The 16,509-nt window shown below is 35.0% G+C and overlaps 1 protein-coding gene across 1 annotated transcript in view; it reads left to right on the forward strand.

Annotated features, from left to right (window-relative positions):
* Nucleotides 1–16,509, forward strand: part of EPS15 (epidermal growth factor receptor pathway substrate 15) — a 217,478-nt gene extending 200,969 nt beyond the window's left edge. Inside the window, exons 22-25 of the mRNA XM_077149693.1 lie at nt 8,900–8,976; nt 10,295–10,457; nt 12,738–12,928; nt 15,318–16,509. Of these exons, the coding sequence (XP_077005808.1) occupies nt 8,900–8,976; nt 10,295–10,457; nt 12,738–12,928; nt 15,318–15,464 (578 nt within the window). The 3' untranslated portion in view covers nt 15,465–16,509. The remainder of the gene's footprint in view (nt 1–8,899; nt 8,977–10,294; nt 10,458–12,737; nt 12,929–15,317) is intronic.

Raw genomic sequence — 16,509 nt, forward strand, 5'->3', positions numbered from 1 at the left:
GCCCCACACAGGGGGCAGGGCAATGAGTTCACCTGCCAAGTTGGCTTAGAGAGAAAGGCCACATCTGAGCAACAAAAGAGGTTTTCCGGGGTTGACTCTGAGGCCTAATTTTAAGTAGGCTTAGCCTTCCTTTGCAGGAATGAGTTTCATAGGGATGAACCCCAAGACTGAGGGCTCAGCCTACTGATCTACATTAACCTAATGACTACTGATATTGAACATCTTTTCATGTGCTTTCTGGCTATTTGTGTATCTTTGGAGGAATGTGTGTTTTAAGTCTTTTCCCCATTTTTTAATTAAGTTGTTTTATTTTTTATTTGTAGGTTTTCTTTATATAATCTCAATATGTAACCCTTATCAAAGATATGCGGTTTCCAAATATTTTCTCCCATTATGTAGGTTGTCTTTTTACTCTCTTGATGAAGTCTTTTGCACAAAAAAATTTAGTTTTGATGAAGTCTCATTTATCTATTTTTTCTTCTCTAGCTCCTGTTTTTTGAGTAAAGTCTAAGAAACCTTTGCCTTCTACAAGTCCTGAAGATGCTTTCCTATGTTTTCTTTCAGGAGTTTTATGGTTCTGATTCTTATATTTAGATCTTTGATCCACTTTGAGTTGATTTTTTTAATATGTTTGAGGCAGGGGTTCACCTTCGTTCTTTTGCTTCAATTTCTTGAAGAAACTGTTCTTTCCCAATTGAGTGGACTCAACAGCTTTGTTGGAAATCAGTTGGTCATAGATATGAGCATTTATTTCTGAACTCGCAAATTGATTTTATTGATCTATATGTCTGTCCTTATGCTAATATCATGTTGTTATGCTATTGTGGCATTGTAATAAGTTTTACAACCAGGAAATGTGAGATCTCAACTTCATTCTTCTTTTTCAAGATGGCTTTGGTATTTGGGGCTTAAAGGAGCTTACCTTTCTATATAAATTTGATTATTGGCTTTTCCCTTTTTGCAAAGAAGACTGGGCTCCCATGTGGAAAGATTCTATGCTGCAGGACTGAGAGGGTTAACTCCCTCAGCCAGCAACCAAAGTAGTAGTGCACTGCTTTTCCAGTGCCTGGTTCAGCCAGTGCACAGCCGTGGGCCTATTGTGATTGCGTACACTCACCCCTATTTCTCAGTTGTAGTTTCTCTTCTTTTTCATCCAGCTCTTCCTTATATATTGCAGTGGACCTTCCCTGGTCACCCGAGCCCCAAAACTCCTGCTTTAGACAATTTCTCCCTGTTCTTTAATTGTTATATGGTGGAGGAGTAAGTTCTATCAGTCCTCATTCTGCCATCTTCCCAGATGCTGTTCCAACCACTGCCTTTTTGATGAACTTAACGGTTGTTTCTTTCTGGGGGTGGGGGTTATAATGTTTAATCCTAGGCACGACAAATAACTAACAACTAGTTTATGTATTTTGTAAGATCAAATTATTGCCTATCACACTAGAGTAACTTGCCAGAAACCTACTACCTCCAGATGGATCCCAGGTCCAGATAAGTTCTGAAACCTAGACCAGCCTCTCCAGAACATGAGATAGTTCCATCTCCCTACCCCATATTAGTAACAGACCCTTCCAATATTAGAAATTTAGAATAGCCGCAGCCCAAACAACACCAATGAGAGGTATGGAAAGATCAAAAGTGATGGTGAAATTATACATAGAAGATAGGACTTAACAAATGAATATGAATGCAGAGTCATTAAATTGATATCTCTTTTAGTCTCCACTATTTTAGAGCAGCTAGAAGTAAAAACCTAAAATTGTGGAATTGTAACCCATGTCAAACTTTGAAATATGTTCTACAACTAATTGTGGTGCTGTGCTTTGAAATTTATAGCTTTTTTGTATATATGTTATTGTTCACAAAAAAGAAGGGGAAGAAAGTCAATTGTGATGATAAAAAAGTATTTAAGCCCTCTAGTTTCCTATATTCTGGAGCAGCTATAAAGAAAAGTATGAGAGGATCGTATGGTAGCCCATGACAAACTCTGGGATCTATCCTGTAACCACTTTTTGAAGAGTGCTTTGAAAACTGTTGCTTTTTTATTTCTTTGCTTTGTATATATGTTATACTATACAATTTAAAAAAAGTTAAAAAAAAGTGAAACAAAAAAATTATTGCCTATCATATTTTTCTCTTTTTTTTTTTGTTCTTTGAGTCTCTCTTTACCCTTTATAAAAAATTTTTATTAAAATATTGTAGGTTTACAGAAAAACCTGCATAAAATAGAGTTGCCATATACTGCATTAGTGTGGTACATTTGCTGCAATTGATGAAAGAACACTTTTACAATTATTTTTTATATTTATATTCTAGTAACATCCATACAACCTAAAATTTCCCCTTTTAACCACATATATAATTCAGTGGTGTTAATGTATTTGCAGTGTTGTGCTACCATTTCTTCTTTTTCTTTGTTCTTTAGTTTTCTTCTTCCTAAAATCTCAATATCTGGAAACCACTGAGACTTAGAGAGGTAATATTACATACCACTGTGACCAAACACAGGACATTTGCCCTCTTTACTCTACCTGTTTACTCCTATCCTTTTCTTTGACCAGAAAATGTACTTTTAATCAGCAAAAAGATTAATCCTACAGAGCTGATCTATTAGCTTTCAGAATAAATAAAACATTTGAGTATATTGTTCTTCTTAAAAATTAAATTATGAACTTCGTCCCACCTTTAAACATAGCAGTTATGATAGGGGTAGAAAGATAATAAATATTTTAAATGTTTTGCCTCACATTGGGCTCTTGTTTATTGTATTTGCTTCTGATGTATAGACTCATTGCTTACTAAGATAGAAAACTGAGGAAAGCAATTTCACACTACTCATTTTCTACATATACCTTTATTTTGACTTGTAAAAAATATTTTCTACTTTGTTGTAAGTTTTCTGGTGCTAGAAAACTTTGTGTGTGAAATATATTATGTACTTCTTACTGAGAAAATGTAGACAGACTCTTTCCAATTATTAATTAAAACTTTAGAACATTCTGAGGCTATACAAGGAACTCATGATCTTCCCAGACCATCTTTGATTCCAGCAGGAGTGTAATGCCAAGTAGGTCTTCCGTTTTACAGGCATTGACTTAGGCCTTAGCATGCAGATGTTTATATATTTTACTGTTCTTAGCCTCTATTCACTTTCATGTTTCTTCTCTAAGTTTTTTATTTTCAAGAATTACAGGCCATAACTGTCTCAAGTCCACTCAAGTTTTAAATGGAAACATTTGTATTCATGAATAGGTGTGTATTTATAAATTGTCTCTCTTTTCTGTCCACAAGTAAAAGAAAGTGAAACTCTTTTTGTAAAGTGTCCTTTGTCTCTTCCACTTATATCTAAGTGCTACATCTCCTCTCTTGTCTTTGAACTTCTAACATTTACTATGTAATGATAGTGTGCATGTGTATGATTCAGTTTAATCATGAGCTCCTTGAAGGTAGGTGTTGTGTCTTATTCACCTCTGAATCCCTAATTCCTAGCCTTGAATATAATAAATGCTTTGTAAATGTTGAATGGGTGGGTGAGTGGTTGAGTGAATGAATTGGCGATTAGCTTAGGGGGAAATGGATTCTTTATTAATAAAAACATCTGCACCTTAGGTTATTCATGAGTATCTCTTGAAGGTAGTCCGTGAACTTGATTTCTAGTATCTGAATGGGTCATGGGAGAAAAAGTTTATTCCTCTTTCCTGGATTCTCTGGTAGACAGCTGTTTGGGAGAATTTTCATTTGTGAGCCTTAAAACTAGTTTCCTTTATTTATTGCTGGTTACCAGGTCATGCTAAGAAATGTTAAATCTGTTTGGAAGACCCTTAATAGACAGTTTCTGTCACTTGTTCCTTAAATGTTTTCAATGAATTTGAGTTTCTCCTATTTGCCAAACCTTGTTCTATGCCATGAGGATACAGTAGTGAGGAGAACAAAATTTGTTTTATAGAGCTTATATGGGAAAGATTGGCAATAAATTAATAAATTTCAGGAACTGATAAATGCTGTGAATTAAATTAGAGTAAGGAATAAAGAGTGATATAACTTAAATATTGCTTTATTATTCGCACCTTCATAAGAAAAGCATATCAGGATAGTATGATCTCAAATATGTAAAGAAAAATACCAAGAGAAAAAGGCTAAAGAAATATGCAAAAATACTAGTAAGGGTATTTCTGATAATGAAATTACAGGTGATTTATTTCCTTTTATTATGCTTTTTAGTATTTTTCCTAACTGTTCATTACCTTTATTCTTGTAGGGAAGGGAATACTAACGAGAGCATATTTGCATTTAAAGCCTAATTCTGCTGGCACTTAGTTCCTGTGCATTTCAGTAGGCGGAAAGCCACCTACAGAGTTCTTCAGTATTTCTGAGACTACTCGGTAGTTGTCTCATAAATGAATCTGCACAGCTCACAATCAGTTCTTCCAGTTTTGGACAGGCCTCTGCTCTGTATCAACCATGACCAACCATCTGAAAAAGTTCTTGCCAAAGTCTTAATGTCCCAATTTGGGAAAAAATATTTTGTTATTATCCAGGGTGCATTTCCTATTGTTTGGACCAATGCTGAATAGGTTCTTTATTCTGATGAGGAAAGTGTAGAAAAACTCTCTAGTGAGCTACATTCTCTTTATATAGAAACATCATGTTTTTAATTAATTTATTTCATAATGTGCACCTTACAATATATCAGTCAAATCTGACCTGACCCAATCCTATTGCCACATGTGTTCTGATTTCTTGTAAAGGGTAAGGTCAAGGGCAGGGATAAAACATGAAGCAGATTATTCAGTCCCTCCAGTGAAGTGAGCCCAACTCCTTTTCCCTTATCACCATTCTCCCAGTCAGTCTAGTGTTTGCACTCTATTCAAGCTGCTCCTCAGCTACTGCAACATCAGAAATAGGAGAGGATGAGAAAGAAGGGAAAGCCTGAAACAGCACCAATGTCAAGGATGGATCCCAGGTTATAGGACTCAGCAGATATGAATTAATTAAAAAGTGTCTTTTTAATAGCAAAGCTGTAGAACTTCCTATAAAACTGGAACTTTCAGAATCTTCTTCAGGCCCACAGTTGACAGTACATCCAAAAAAGGGGCTTTTTTTTCTATACTTCTCCCTAACCTCTTCACCAATGCTCCATGCCATGACTGTCTTGATGATAAAGCAAAGAAATATATCTTTCTTGCCCCTTTTCTGTTGATACCAACAGCATATTCAATTTTAGAAATAAAAACACTTTTAAATGGGTAGGTGGGCACATGTTTATTCTAAGAATGATTTGATGTAAAGATGGGAAGAACAAGGAAAACTTCTCTGTGTCTCTTTGGTTGGTGTCTTGCCTTCCCTTTTACAATTCTTTTTCCCTCCCTTCCTTCCTTTCCAACTCTCCTTTTGTTTCTTTCCACCTTCCTATATCCGGTGACAATTCCTATTAACATTCTTTGGCTTTATTGGTAGCCCTTATGCCTGAACAGGTGAAGCCTGTCTAGGAACAGGTCAGTTCATTCCACCTGAAAATGTTAGTGCACTGTGATTTAACAGATAAAACTTTTTTTTTTTTTGTCATGGGCAGGCTCTGGGAATTGAACAGATAACATTTTAATGCCTGTGGAGCAGTAGTTAAGAGCAGGAAACATGTTTCATCTTGATTCTTTTTATGTCCCCAGTATCTAGCACAGCACCTAGCACATAGTATGTACTTAAAAAATAACACTTTTTTTAGAAAATAAATACCTTTTTGTTATAGTCATTAAAGGACTTCTGAGTATCTGATATATGCAAATATTGTACTAATTAGATGAACTCATAGTTCTCATTTAGACATTTTTTCCCTGCAACATCATACTAGAGCATCCTTTTATTCTTTTCCTCTAACCTCTCTTCCCACGACTTTCTACTCATTTTTCAAAATGACTCAGGTGTCTTCTACTCTGTGAAGCCAGTTCTGTCTTCATCAGTTATTCATTTTTTCCACTATTTATGCCTTACACATGTCCCTATTCTTTTTTAAAAAAAAGCTTTTTATTTTGAAATACTTTCAAACTTACAGGACAATTACAAAAATAGTACAAATCCTATGCAGAGAGCTCTAGCATAGCCTTAGCCTCCCAGATACCCGAATCCATCAATCTTATTACATTTGCCATATCATTCTATCATCTGTTTTTTCTGTCAATCCAGTTTCTGGACACTTGAGTATAGTTTGTAGATATATGCTGCTTGAACACTTAATACTAAATACTACCACGTACATTTCCTCAGAACAAGGGATTTCACTTATAAAACCACCTTAGGTGCAGTTACTGAGTTCAGGAAATTTAACATTGATATACTAGCTTACAGTATGTATTTGAATTTTTTCCCAGTAATGTCTTTTTGAGCCTTTTCCCATCCCTTGTTTAATCCCATCTAGGATCATGTATTGAACTTAATTGCTTAATTGTCATTCTCTCTTTAGCTGTGCTTTCTTTTATTTTTTCTTGTTTTGTTTTAGTCATGGGCATATATATACAATCTAAACTTACCTATCTCACCCATTCCCAAAAATACCATTCAGTGGGATTTATCACATTCAAAATTTTGCAGTGCCCCTCCCACTTCCATTACTAAAACTTTCGTATCTCCTCAAACAGAAACCCTGCATCCCTTATGTATTAATTCCTCACTCCTTCTGCCCCACTTCCTGGCAACCTGTACTCTAATTTTTGTCATTATGAGCTTATATTTTCTCTAATATTTTTCTTGTAGTTACCATAGGGCTTAAATTTAACATCTTAAATCTGTAAGTCTCATTTTTTTAATACCAACTTAACTTCAATAATATGTACAAACTATGCTCCTAAATCCCTTCGTCCTGTTGTTCTTATTTCACCTCTCCTTGCTTAGCCATTCTTGAGCTATTCTTGAGCTTGTTTAATATATATATGTGTACCAAAATTAAGAAAGCCTCTTGGCCATGATATAACAATCACAAAAATTTCTTCTGTGTAATCTGAAGCCCAGCAAATATAGTTGGTTGGTTATATAAACCCAGAAAATAATCATTGAGTTTCTCTTGTGCACTATATAGATTGTCTCAGAATCTCTTGTGGCATGAGAAAGAAATTAAATTTATAGACTTGAGTGTGCTGAACCTCTTCACTTTGGTCTTTCTTGTAAATGCATTCACTATGATAAGATCTTTGTTCTCAAAGTTCTCTATCATTCCCCTTATGTGGAGGAATCATTTGATTCCTCAACTTGAGGAGGTTTTGGCGATGCCCTGTAAACTTTGTTTCCTTCATCTATTCAAATGGCTTTAAATACTATCTGTATGCCAAAGAGTTTTATACTTTCCACTTTGATTTTTCCCCTAGAAACTTCTATCATTCTGCCTTGACATTTCTACTTGGATGTCTAATAGGCACGTCAATCTTAACATATCCAAAACAGAATTCTTGCCTTTCCTCTCCAAATATATTTGTCCTCTTGTCTGCTTCATCTACCCCCTTGCTCAAACCAAAAATCAAGGAGTTGTCCTTGATCTTTCTTTTCTTCTGCTGAAGTGGCATCTATCAGTGTGTCCAACAGTTCTACCTTTAAAATATATCCTCAACCAATTTCTCTCCATCTTCACTACTGCCTCCCTAGCTCCATCCACCATCATCTGTCTCTCAACTAGTCTCCTATTTTCATTCTTGCCTCTTTATAGTCCATTCTCCACACAGCAGTCAATGTTGATTAGAAACAATAAAACAATTCTATTCATATGACTCTTCTGCCTAAAACATTCCTGGGGCTTCCCAACTTGCTAAAAATCAAATCCAAACTCCTTATCACAGACAACCTCAGTTATCCAAACCTCTTCTGTATCTTGCTATACATAAATCAGTGATAATATCTGTTCATTAAACTGCAATAAATTATATGAGCTACTGGGCTATCTCATACCTTGCCCACCTCCCTGTAGCTAAGGGGGTCAATATCTCACATACCTGAACCCATTCAAGGTAAACTATTCATAATCATAACTCTCTTTTCCCTGGTCTCATCTAATATCATTCTTGTCATCACTCCATATGCTTCGGCCACAGGACCCTAGGATATGCCAAGTTCACTCCCATTTTATGGCCTTTGCCAACAGTTAGAAAAACTCTTCTAGATCTTCTCATAGCTGGTTCTTGATTGTTTTTCATATCTCATCTTAAATGTCTACTGTTTAGAGAGACTTCCCTCACTGTACAGTCTAACAGAGCCTAGTTCTAGTAGATAGTTACTACTTCCACAACAGTTTTTTCAGACCCCTCTAATAGCTCATATCAAACTGTTTATGTCTCTCACTTGACAGTGAACTTTTCAAGGGTAGAAATTGTTTCCTATGTATATTCTTGGACTTGATATATAGTCATCAGATGTTTCTTGAGTATTCATTCTTCATTGGATAAGCTTTGGTGCTTGTTTTTAAGGACTAACAGTCTAATAAGAGTGGTATGCCAATCACTGATAACCGTAGTACAAACTGGATTGCAGTCAGTGCCATAAAGAAGAAAAAAAATCACTTGTTGTGGAAATTAGAGACACTTAGGTTACTCTGGGCTTTGAGGATAAAGTAGCGTTTGAAATGGACCTTGAAAGATGAGCATGAGATGTAGAGATCTAGCTTTTTTTTTTAATTCTTGATTTTTTTATTAGAAATAATTTAAATTCATAGCAACGTTATTTGACATGCATCCCAACACTTTTAGAGTTCACCTGTTTTTTGTTATCAATGTACTCACTGTCCATTGTAGACTTCAGTCATAAATTCAGAAATTAGTATTTGGGATTAAATATATTCCTATTGTTTGAAGGTTGCCAGTCAAACTAGGACAATGAAGTTTGATGTCTTTCCTATTGCATTGATTTTCTTTATTCATTTTAGCCACAGACCCCTTTGCTTCTGTTTTTGGAAATGAATCATTTGGAGATGGATTTGCTGACTTCAGCACATTGTCGAAGGTAATTTGTAGTGATTAATGAGAAGGGAGATTATACCATCAAAGGTGCAGTCTCTCCTTTCAATTACATAGTCCTCTCAGAAACATTGCCACATGATTTCAGTAAGTCACAGTAAATGTGGATTTCAGATAGAGATGAAATATAAGATGTAGTTAAAGTAGACATTTTTCTATACATGAATTAGACTATGGTGTGTACAGGTAATTTATAATCTTCTGACAGATTTACTCAAACCTTCAGTGATCTTCTTCATATAAAAGCTTCATGTCTTTTTAAGTATGTTTTTTCCAATTGAAGAAACATTTAATTTTCCTTGTTGACTGACAGGGTCAATAGCTGTAAACTTTGGACATTGATTCTATCTTTCCTGCGTTGTTTATTTGATTTTATGTTCTGAGGATGTTATGGTCAGTATGAACATAATAATATGCCTAGTCCAGCACTCTGTGTCCACTACCTATTTTCCATTATAGCTCTAGGATTGATTCAGGCCAAGAGAGAGAATATGTCAACTTTTCTTTATCGGTGTTCTCAGTCAGGAGTGATTTTGACCCCCAGGGGACATTTGGCTGTGTCTGGAGACAGTTTTTGTTGCCACTACTGGGGGTAGGGTGCTGCTCACATCTAGTATATAGAGGCCAGGGATGCTCTAAGTATCCTACAATGCACAGGACAGTCATTTAGAACAAAGAATTATCTAACCTTAAAATGTCAATATGCCACTGTTGAGAAGCCTTGGTCTAAATAGATAGAAAATCACTGTCTAATACATTGTAGAAAAGTGAGACTTTCATTACTCCATGTATTACAAAGGCAGACGCACATTAAAGTTCTCATTTTGTGGGGTCAGTTTGCTTTAAAAATTTGAATTTCAAGTTGATTGTACAGTTTTTCAAAATGCCATTGTCTTTGGCTTTAGTATAAAATCTCATTTAAATGCTTTGCGAATTGTAGGATCAGTATTTTTTTTCTTTATCATTTGAATTAGATTTCATTTGAGGAAAGATGTCCAGACCCTTAGATGGTTTTGTATTGAATATTGCCTGAAGCTTGACAACTTTTAATCCATAGTTGGCTGTTTTTGTTTGATCTGTTGCTGTTAATAAGTAATGATTTTATTATCACTATTTACCCAAAACATTTTTAAAAATTTCTCCCTTTTGGGCCTCAGTGGAAAGATTAAAATTTCTATGCTCTCAAAATTGATGTAAAGCTACATTAATTCTTATGATCATTCTTTCAAATGCTACACTGACCATGCACAATTTGCCTGGTATAATGTATGTAACCATGTATAAACACTTCTCTTCGAACAAAGGTCAACAATGAAGATCCTTTTAGTTCTGGCACATTGAGCTCTGTCAGCAATGTGGTCATTACAAAAAATGTGTTTGAGGAAACATCAGTCAAAAGTGAAGATGTACCCCCAGCACTGCCACCAAAGATTGGAACTCCAACAAGGCCCTGCCCACCACCACCTGGTATGACTGTTGATATCTTTCCTAAATCAACTAGATATGTCTCTTTCTGAAGAGTACTGTGTAGGCCTTATGTGTATACTTATATAAAGGACCTCAAACAAAATGAGTCAAAAAACATGGCAGAAGCCTACTATAATCAGTCCTGACCCCATACAGAATTATAGACTGTCCCTAAGAGGCCAACATGTGCAAACTTCATGAACTGCCTTTCTGGCAAGAGTCTGTTTGTTTGTTTGTTTTAATCATTTTAGAGGACTAGTAAGTGGAAAAATGAAAGTGCAGACAAAACATCCTGCCTTTTAGAAACTTATGATTAGCATTTGAACAACGGTTTCCATAATTCCTACAGTCAGTGTTTTAATTAATTTCTGTAAAAGATTATTCAGAGTTCCCTTCCTTTCTTGCCAGATGAAAAGTCCACCTTAAATCCATGAATGTGAGAATATATGGCCTCTCTGTTATCCAGAATTCAGCAATACAGGTTTAAAACAAAATATGTTTCTTGAAAGAAAATATGATGTTAGCTCACTTAGTAAAAGATTCCTTTAGTGAATTTTTTCCAGGAATAAAAGCTTAATAGCTTTGGATTTCTTTTGTTTTGTTTATAATGAAGATAATAAAACTCATGAGCGGTGGCCAAAAGGGCAATTCCCGCAGTAATTGTGGTGCTGCTAGACTGTTAGGTGAGGAGACACATCTGGCACATTGTTGTTTTAATCATATCTTATTTATTTGAAAATTTTCACCCACAGTAGTTATAGATTATTACTATTGCACTTTCATAGTAACATCCCCATAGTATTTCTTGGGCAGATAATTTTTCTCTTCTTTGTCTTAAAGAGTTGCATGTACAATTATTATTCAACTACTTGTTGAAAAATCAAGTGAACAAGTTAAGTGATTCCTATCTTTTTTTTTTTTTAACACATGGGCAGGCACTGGGAAACAAACCCGGGTCTCCAGCATGGCAGGCAATCACTCTGCCACTGAGCCACCGTGGCCTGCCCAATATCTATCTTTTAAGGAAAATTAGGCTATGTCATATGTTGCTAGAGGGTATGGTAGTGAGGCTATTAAAATATATTTTCAAACTAGTAATCAATTTATTCATTAAAGTTTTTATGCTGTATGATGCCAATAAATGAGGTTATTTTCTGTATCTTTAGTAAAATAATATATTAGCACCTTGATTAAATCTATGAATCTTCAACAAAGAGTGTATGTTTTGTAGAAAAATCAAGAAGGGAAGGAGGTTTGTTGGAAAGAGCACTGTACTGGGAACCTGAAGATATAGGTTCTAATGCAGAATCTTCCGCTGATTGGCTGTTTAATCTTGCATGAATAATTTCATATGCCAACCTCAACTGTATCAGTTCTTTAGACGATGGCAGTAATTCTAATTGTGCCTACCTTAATGGAGTTGTTGCCAATATGAAATATGAATGTCTTGTAAACTGTTCAAGTAATGGAAAGAATCTTTTGTTATATTACAGCCTCAGTCGTTACCAACCTCAAGTCATTTTTTAGGAAAAATATGTATTTGAAAATGTTTTATTTTTTCTTCAAGAAAAAGATTTTAAAGTAAGATTTTAAAGTTAGAGAACTTGTTTGAAAATGTTGATGAGTTACTAAGTCAGTAAGAGGACAGTATTTAGTCAAAGATTAGTTTATCAGTAACCACTAAGATTTAGGCCCTGGGCTTCAAAACATTCTGTTTATTCTTCAGTTTGAAATACAGTGGATAGTAAAAAGTAGGTATGGTTTTGCCAAGGTAATTTTTAATTTCATGCTCCCATGTGTTGTGTGTACATACAGCAGAGAACAATTAGAAAAATTTTGGCATTTTTCAAAGATCATTACCCTTATCGCCACTGCTGGACAGCTATCTAAGTATCAGGCTGAAGTTATAACAGCAGAGGCTATACTGTTTATATTTTTTGTCATTTTCTTCCTCTTTTGTCCTTGTCTCCCTCTCTTTTGGGGAACATGTGCATTGGTGGAAAAATGCTTAATCTCTGGCAGAAATATAGTTCCTGGCCCATCCCCTCTTTGCTATTTTTTCATTTTGCTACATAGAGCTTTAATGTATTTGAGAGGTTGTGTGTGGAAATTAGAGGACAGATTCTTGGTGTGGCCATTTAAGACAATATTGAGAATATGCTTTAGGCTCTCACCTCAATCCCTCACCCCCAGTTCTTTAATGCTTCTTGTGTTCATTTTCTTGTATGTTTGTATTTGCCGTATTTGCTGGTTAAGTTAATTGTAATGATTTTGATCCAGGGAAAAGACCCATCAACAAATTGGATTCTTCTGATCCCTTTAAAATGAGTGATCCATTTCAGCCTTTCCCATGCAATGATAGCCCCAAAGAAAAAGATCCTGATATGTTTTGCGATCCATTTACTTCTTCTTCTACTACTACCACTACCAATAAAGAGGCTGACCCAAGCAATTTTGCTAACTTCAGTGCTGTAAGTACTGTGAAAGGGCTTTTTGGGGGGAGGAAATCTTTCCATTTATAGTTTAAAGTTTTCAAGATTAATTTGGAGTCTGCCAAATGTGCATCACTTGAAGCAAATTTGCCAACATATTAAAAATGATCTTTGATTCTTCCCCCAAGCAAAACCTCTGATTCCATTTTAAAACTGTTCCATTGCACAAAATAATGTTAATAGTCTCAGTTCTAATGATATATTCAAGGTGTTTTGCAAATCCTTCTCATAGTCTTGGAGTGCAGTCTAAATAAAATCCTGAGATGAATTATTTTGCACATGGCTAGGGATGATGGTGATCTTGTGGACGATTAGGCAGTGCTGTCTGTCTACGGGATGAATAATACCTAGTGTATTTGTAACTGTGTATGACTGTGCATCAAGTTTTGGTCATTTCTGGAGACCAGTCAGCAGCTGTTATGTAAATGGATAGGCTAAGGATTCTTTGATTAGAAAGTAAAATTCTGGTTTTATATTAGTACCTTTTTAAAAGTGTGAATGCCAAGATCTAAAACCTGATTGTCAAAACCTAACCAATTTTAATTATTCAGAGGGCTCTAATTCACTAATCTTCCATGTTTACTCTGTACTCTCTCAGAGCCGATTAGACTAGACAGAAGATTAGAAACAATGGAAGGGTACTGATAACAGCCCCTGAAATGTGGCAACCAACTATGGAGTGTCACTTTGGGGGAGCATATAGCAGTGCCATATATTCCATCGTTATGCAGATAAAAATAAGTCTTTTTTTTTAAATAAAATTCTTAGAGTAGCCAACAAAATTTTTATTTTCCCCAAATTTTATTTTCAGGCAAAATGACTGATTATCACTGCCCATTCTGTAAAGGACTTTTTCTCTATTTATAGAATTAGATGATTGAGTAGCCAAGTAACCCTGGCCACTTTCTGCTTCTCTTCTTCCTCAGTGTAGCATTTGGTCGCCCAGTGACTCCCTTTATCCCTACAGCTATTTCTAGTTAGAAAAGAATTAAACAGGGCATTTGCATACAACTGAGGCAGACAGAATTAGACTGAGCTTCCTAGATTTTGAATCTATACTTTGAGTTCCAGTGACTTGTTCTGAAGTGAAGGAGCAGAAGAGGAATCAGTATTTTGAATATTCCGAAAATGGAGTGTGAGGCTATACTGACTTGATTTTTTTTTTTTTTTTTTGCATGGGCAGGCACTGGGAATCGAATTTGCATGACTTGAACCAAATTTGCCAGCGTATTAAAAATGATCTTTGATTCTTCCCACTTGTACTGCAAGTGCCAGGCGAGACTGCCTGCTGAGCCACTGTGGCCCACCTCTGACTTGAATTTTGTTAGCTGAAATTTGAATCATTTCAAGCAGAGAATCAAGAATTGGCCTTCTTAGGAGATTATAATCCTCTTATTTAATATAAAATAACAATATTAGTATCTTAAATACTTAATATTGCAAGCCAAAACCTGTTTGGAATGAGTCTTGAACAACAGATGAAATGTTTTACTTATTCATACTCTACAATCTCAGTATGCCGTAATATAAAGCAGTTCATAATGAAAATATCTTCCGTTGTTATGAAATATTTTATAAGAATTATGTTTATAAGTTTTAAAGACTCTCAGGAAAAAAGCTACCATTTTTCAAAAAACGTAATAATTTCTTTCACTTCATCTTTTTATGGGATTCCTCTATGTGACAGGACTTGATGCCAAGGAAAATTTCTATTTAGTTTCTGCCACGATTGCTGTTTTGGGTAGATAAAAATATTTCTTTGACCTAATAATGACCAGTGCTAAGGCTTTATTTAGACTGGGTCAGAAAGTTCTCAAAGCCTGCCAAAGCCTCAAACTCCTCATAATGCTTTTCAAAAAATTATATACTTTGTACTCTTAAGTTGTATAGCAAAACCAGCATACTATTTGCTTCATAGTTTTTCTCTACCTGAAGATCTAAGATAAGATAGAGATTTACATGTGGGATTAAATTAAAAATGGCTTACCATGTGAGGATGCTCACTAAACTTGAAGTAGTAAATATTTTGCATTATAAGAGAAAGGGCAGCCCTTTCCTCTGTTTTTAAATCTCCTAATTCTACCCTTTTTAAGTGATGTTTGGTAGTGTTTAGCTTTATAGGCTTTCTATCTGTAGAGTGATTTAATTTTTTAATTAAACCAAAATATAATAACTGGTTAAACTTAAACCTGTTTGCAGCAAAAAAATATTTTAAGAAGCAATACCCAGAGTCCTTCTATTGAAACAAGTAAATAATGCCTTTTTTCCCCCTCTTTTCTTTTTGTTTTAAATGCCTTTTTCCCCCCTCTTTTCTTTTTGTTTTTTTCATTTGTTCATTTGTTCATTCATTTGGTCTTTTAAATGGCAGTATCCCTCTGAAGAAGACATGATTGAATGGGCCAAGAGGGAAAGTGAGAGAGAGGAAGAGCAGAGACTTGCCCGACTGAATCAGCAAGAGCAAGAAGACTTAGAACTGGCTATTGCACTCAGCAAATCTGAAATATCAGAAGCATGAAGAATTCTCATGTCATTTTTCAACAATACTCTTATTTCCTGAATACTGAAGCTATTTACATTGTGTAGCAAAACTACCTATAAGCATGGGTATACAAAAGATTTGAGATTCCTGTAAATGTGACGAAGTTTGTTTTTTTATTCCATTTCAGATTTGTCTTTTTTTTTTTTCTGTAAAAGCAGTGACCAGTCAGATAACTTCACTTAGACCCCTGCTCTGGTGTGCATTTACTGTAAGCTTTTGCTTGCCTGTGCTACTTTTACTTGTAAAGCTAGAGTACCCAAACTTCTGCCTTCTAGAATATAAAGAAGAAATAGTTTCACTTCTATGCTATCCTTGTTCTGTGGTTATTCTGATAATAGCCAGTGGGATTTCTAAGATTTGCAGTATTCTCAACCCTGATTTTGACTGGTTGAGGGGAAAGAAAGGACATCCTTTTTTTTTTCTGATGCAAACTGACTAGTTAAAAGTGCATGTTTGTATTTCCTTATATTGAAAGTATTATTGAGCTTGTTTTATAAGGACAAGGAAAAGGTTTTGCATAGATTTACTGAGCAGTTGAAAAAAGGATGCTTTCAGTTGAACATTTATTTTATAGCTTCAGATTTGATCTTTTCCTAAATAAAAACATTAAACCCTCATATGTGAAAATATTTTTTAAAAATTTCTCTGAATTCAAGGAATTTTAAATCAACAAATACCTCTCCAAATGTTTGCTAATTAATGAAATCGTTTCTTACATATCAAATTTGTAAGAAAGCATTCATTTTAAGTGGAGAAAATTTGTCACCTAAAATATACCCATCGATCCAAGGTAAGCAAAAATCTTAACATGGCAGCCATTCTGAAGCATCAGAGTCCTCTTAAGTTCATGATAGGATTATTTTTGAGCTTTTACAGGAAAAGCTTCAGCAAGCTAGAACTGGAGGGTACTTTAATTTTTCATATATATATTTTTTTGTTTTCCTTAATGAATTTTCAGTTACTTGACTTGAAATGTAAAAAACTTCATTGAATACAGATTGAAATGGTGATGTGTATTAAA

Source organism: Tamandua tetradactyla, chromosome 2, assembly GCF_023851605.1.
Source record: "Tamandua tetradactyla isolate mTamTet1 chromosome 2, mTamTet1.pri, whole genome shotgun sequence".
NCBI classification, from domain to species: Eukaryota; Metazoa; Chordata; class Mammalia; order Pilosa; family Myrmecophagidae; genus Tamandua; species Tamandua tetradactyla.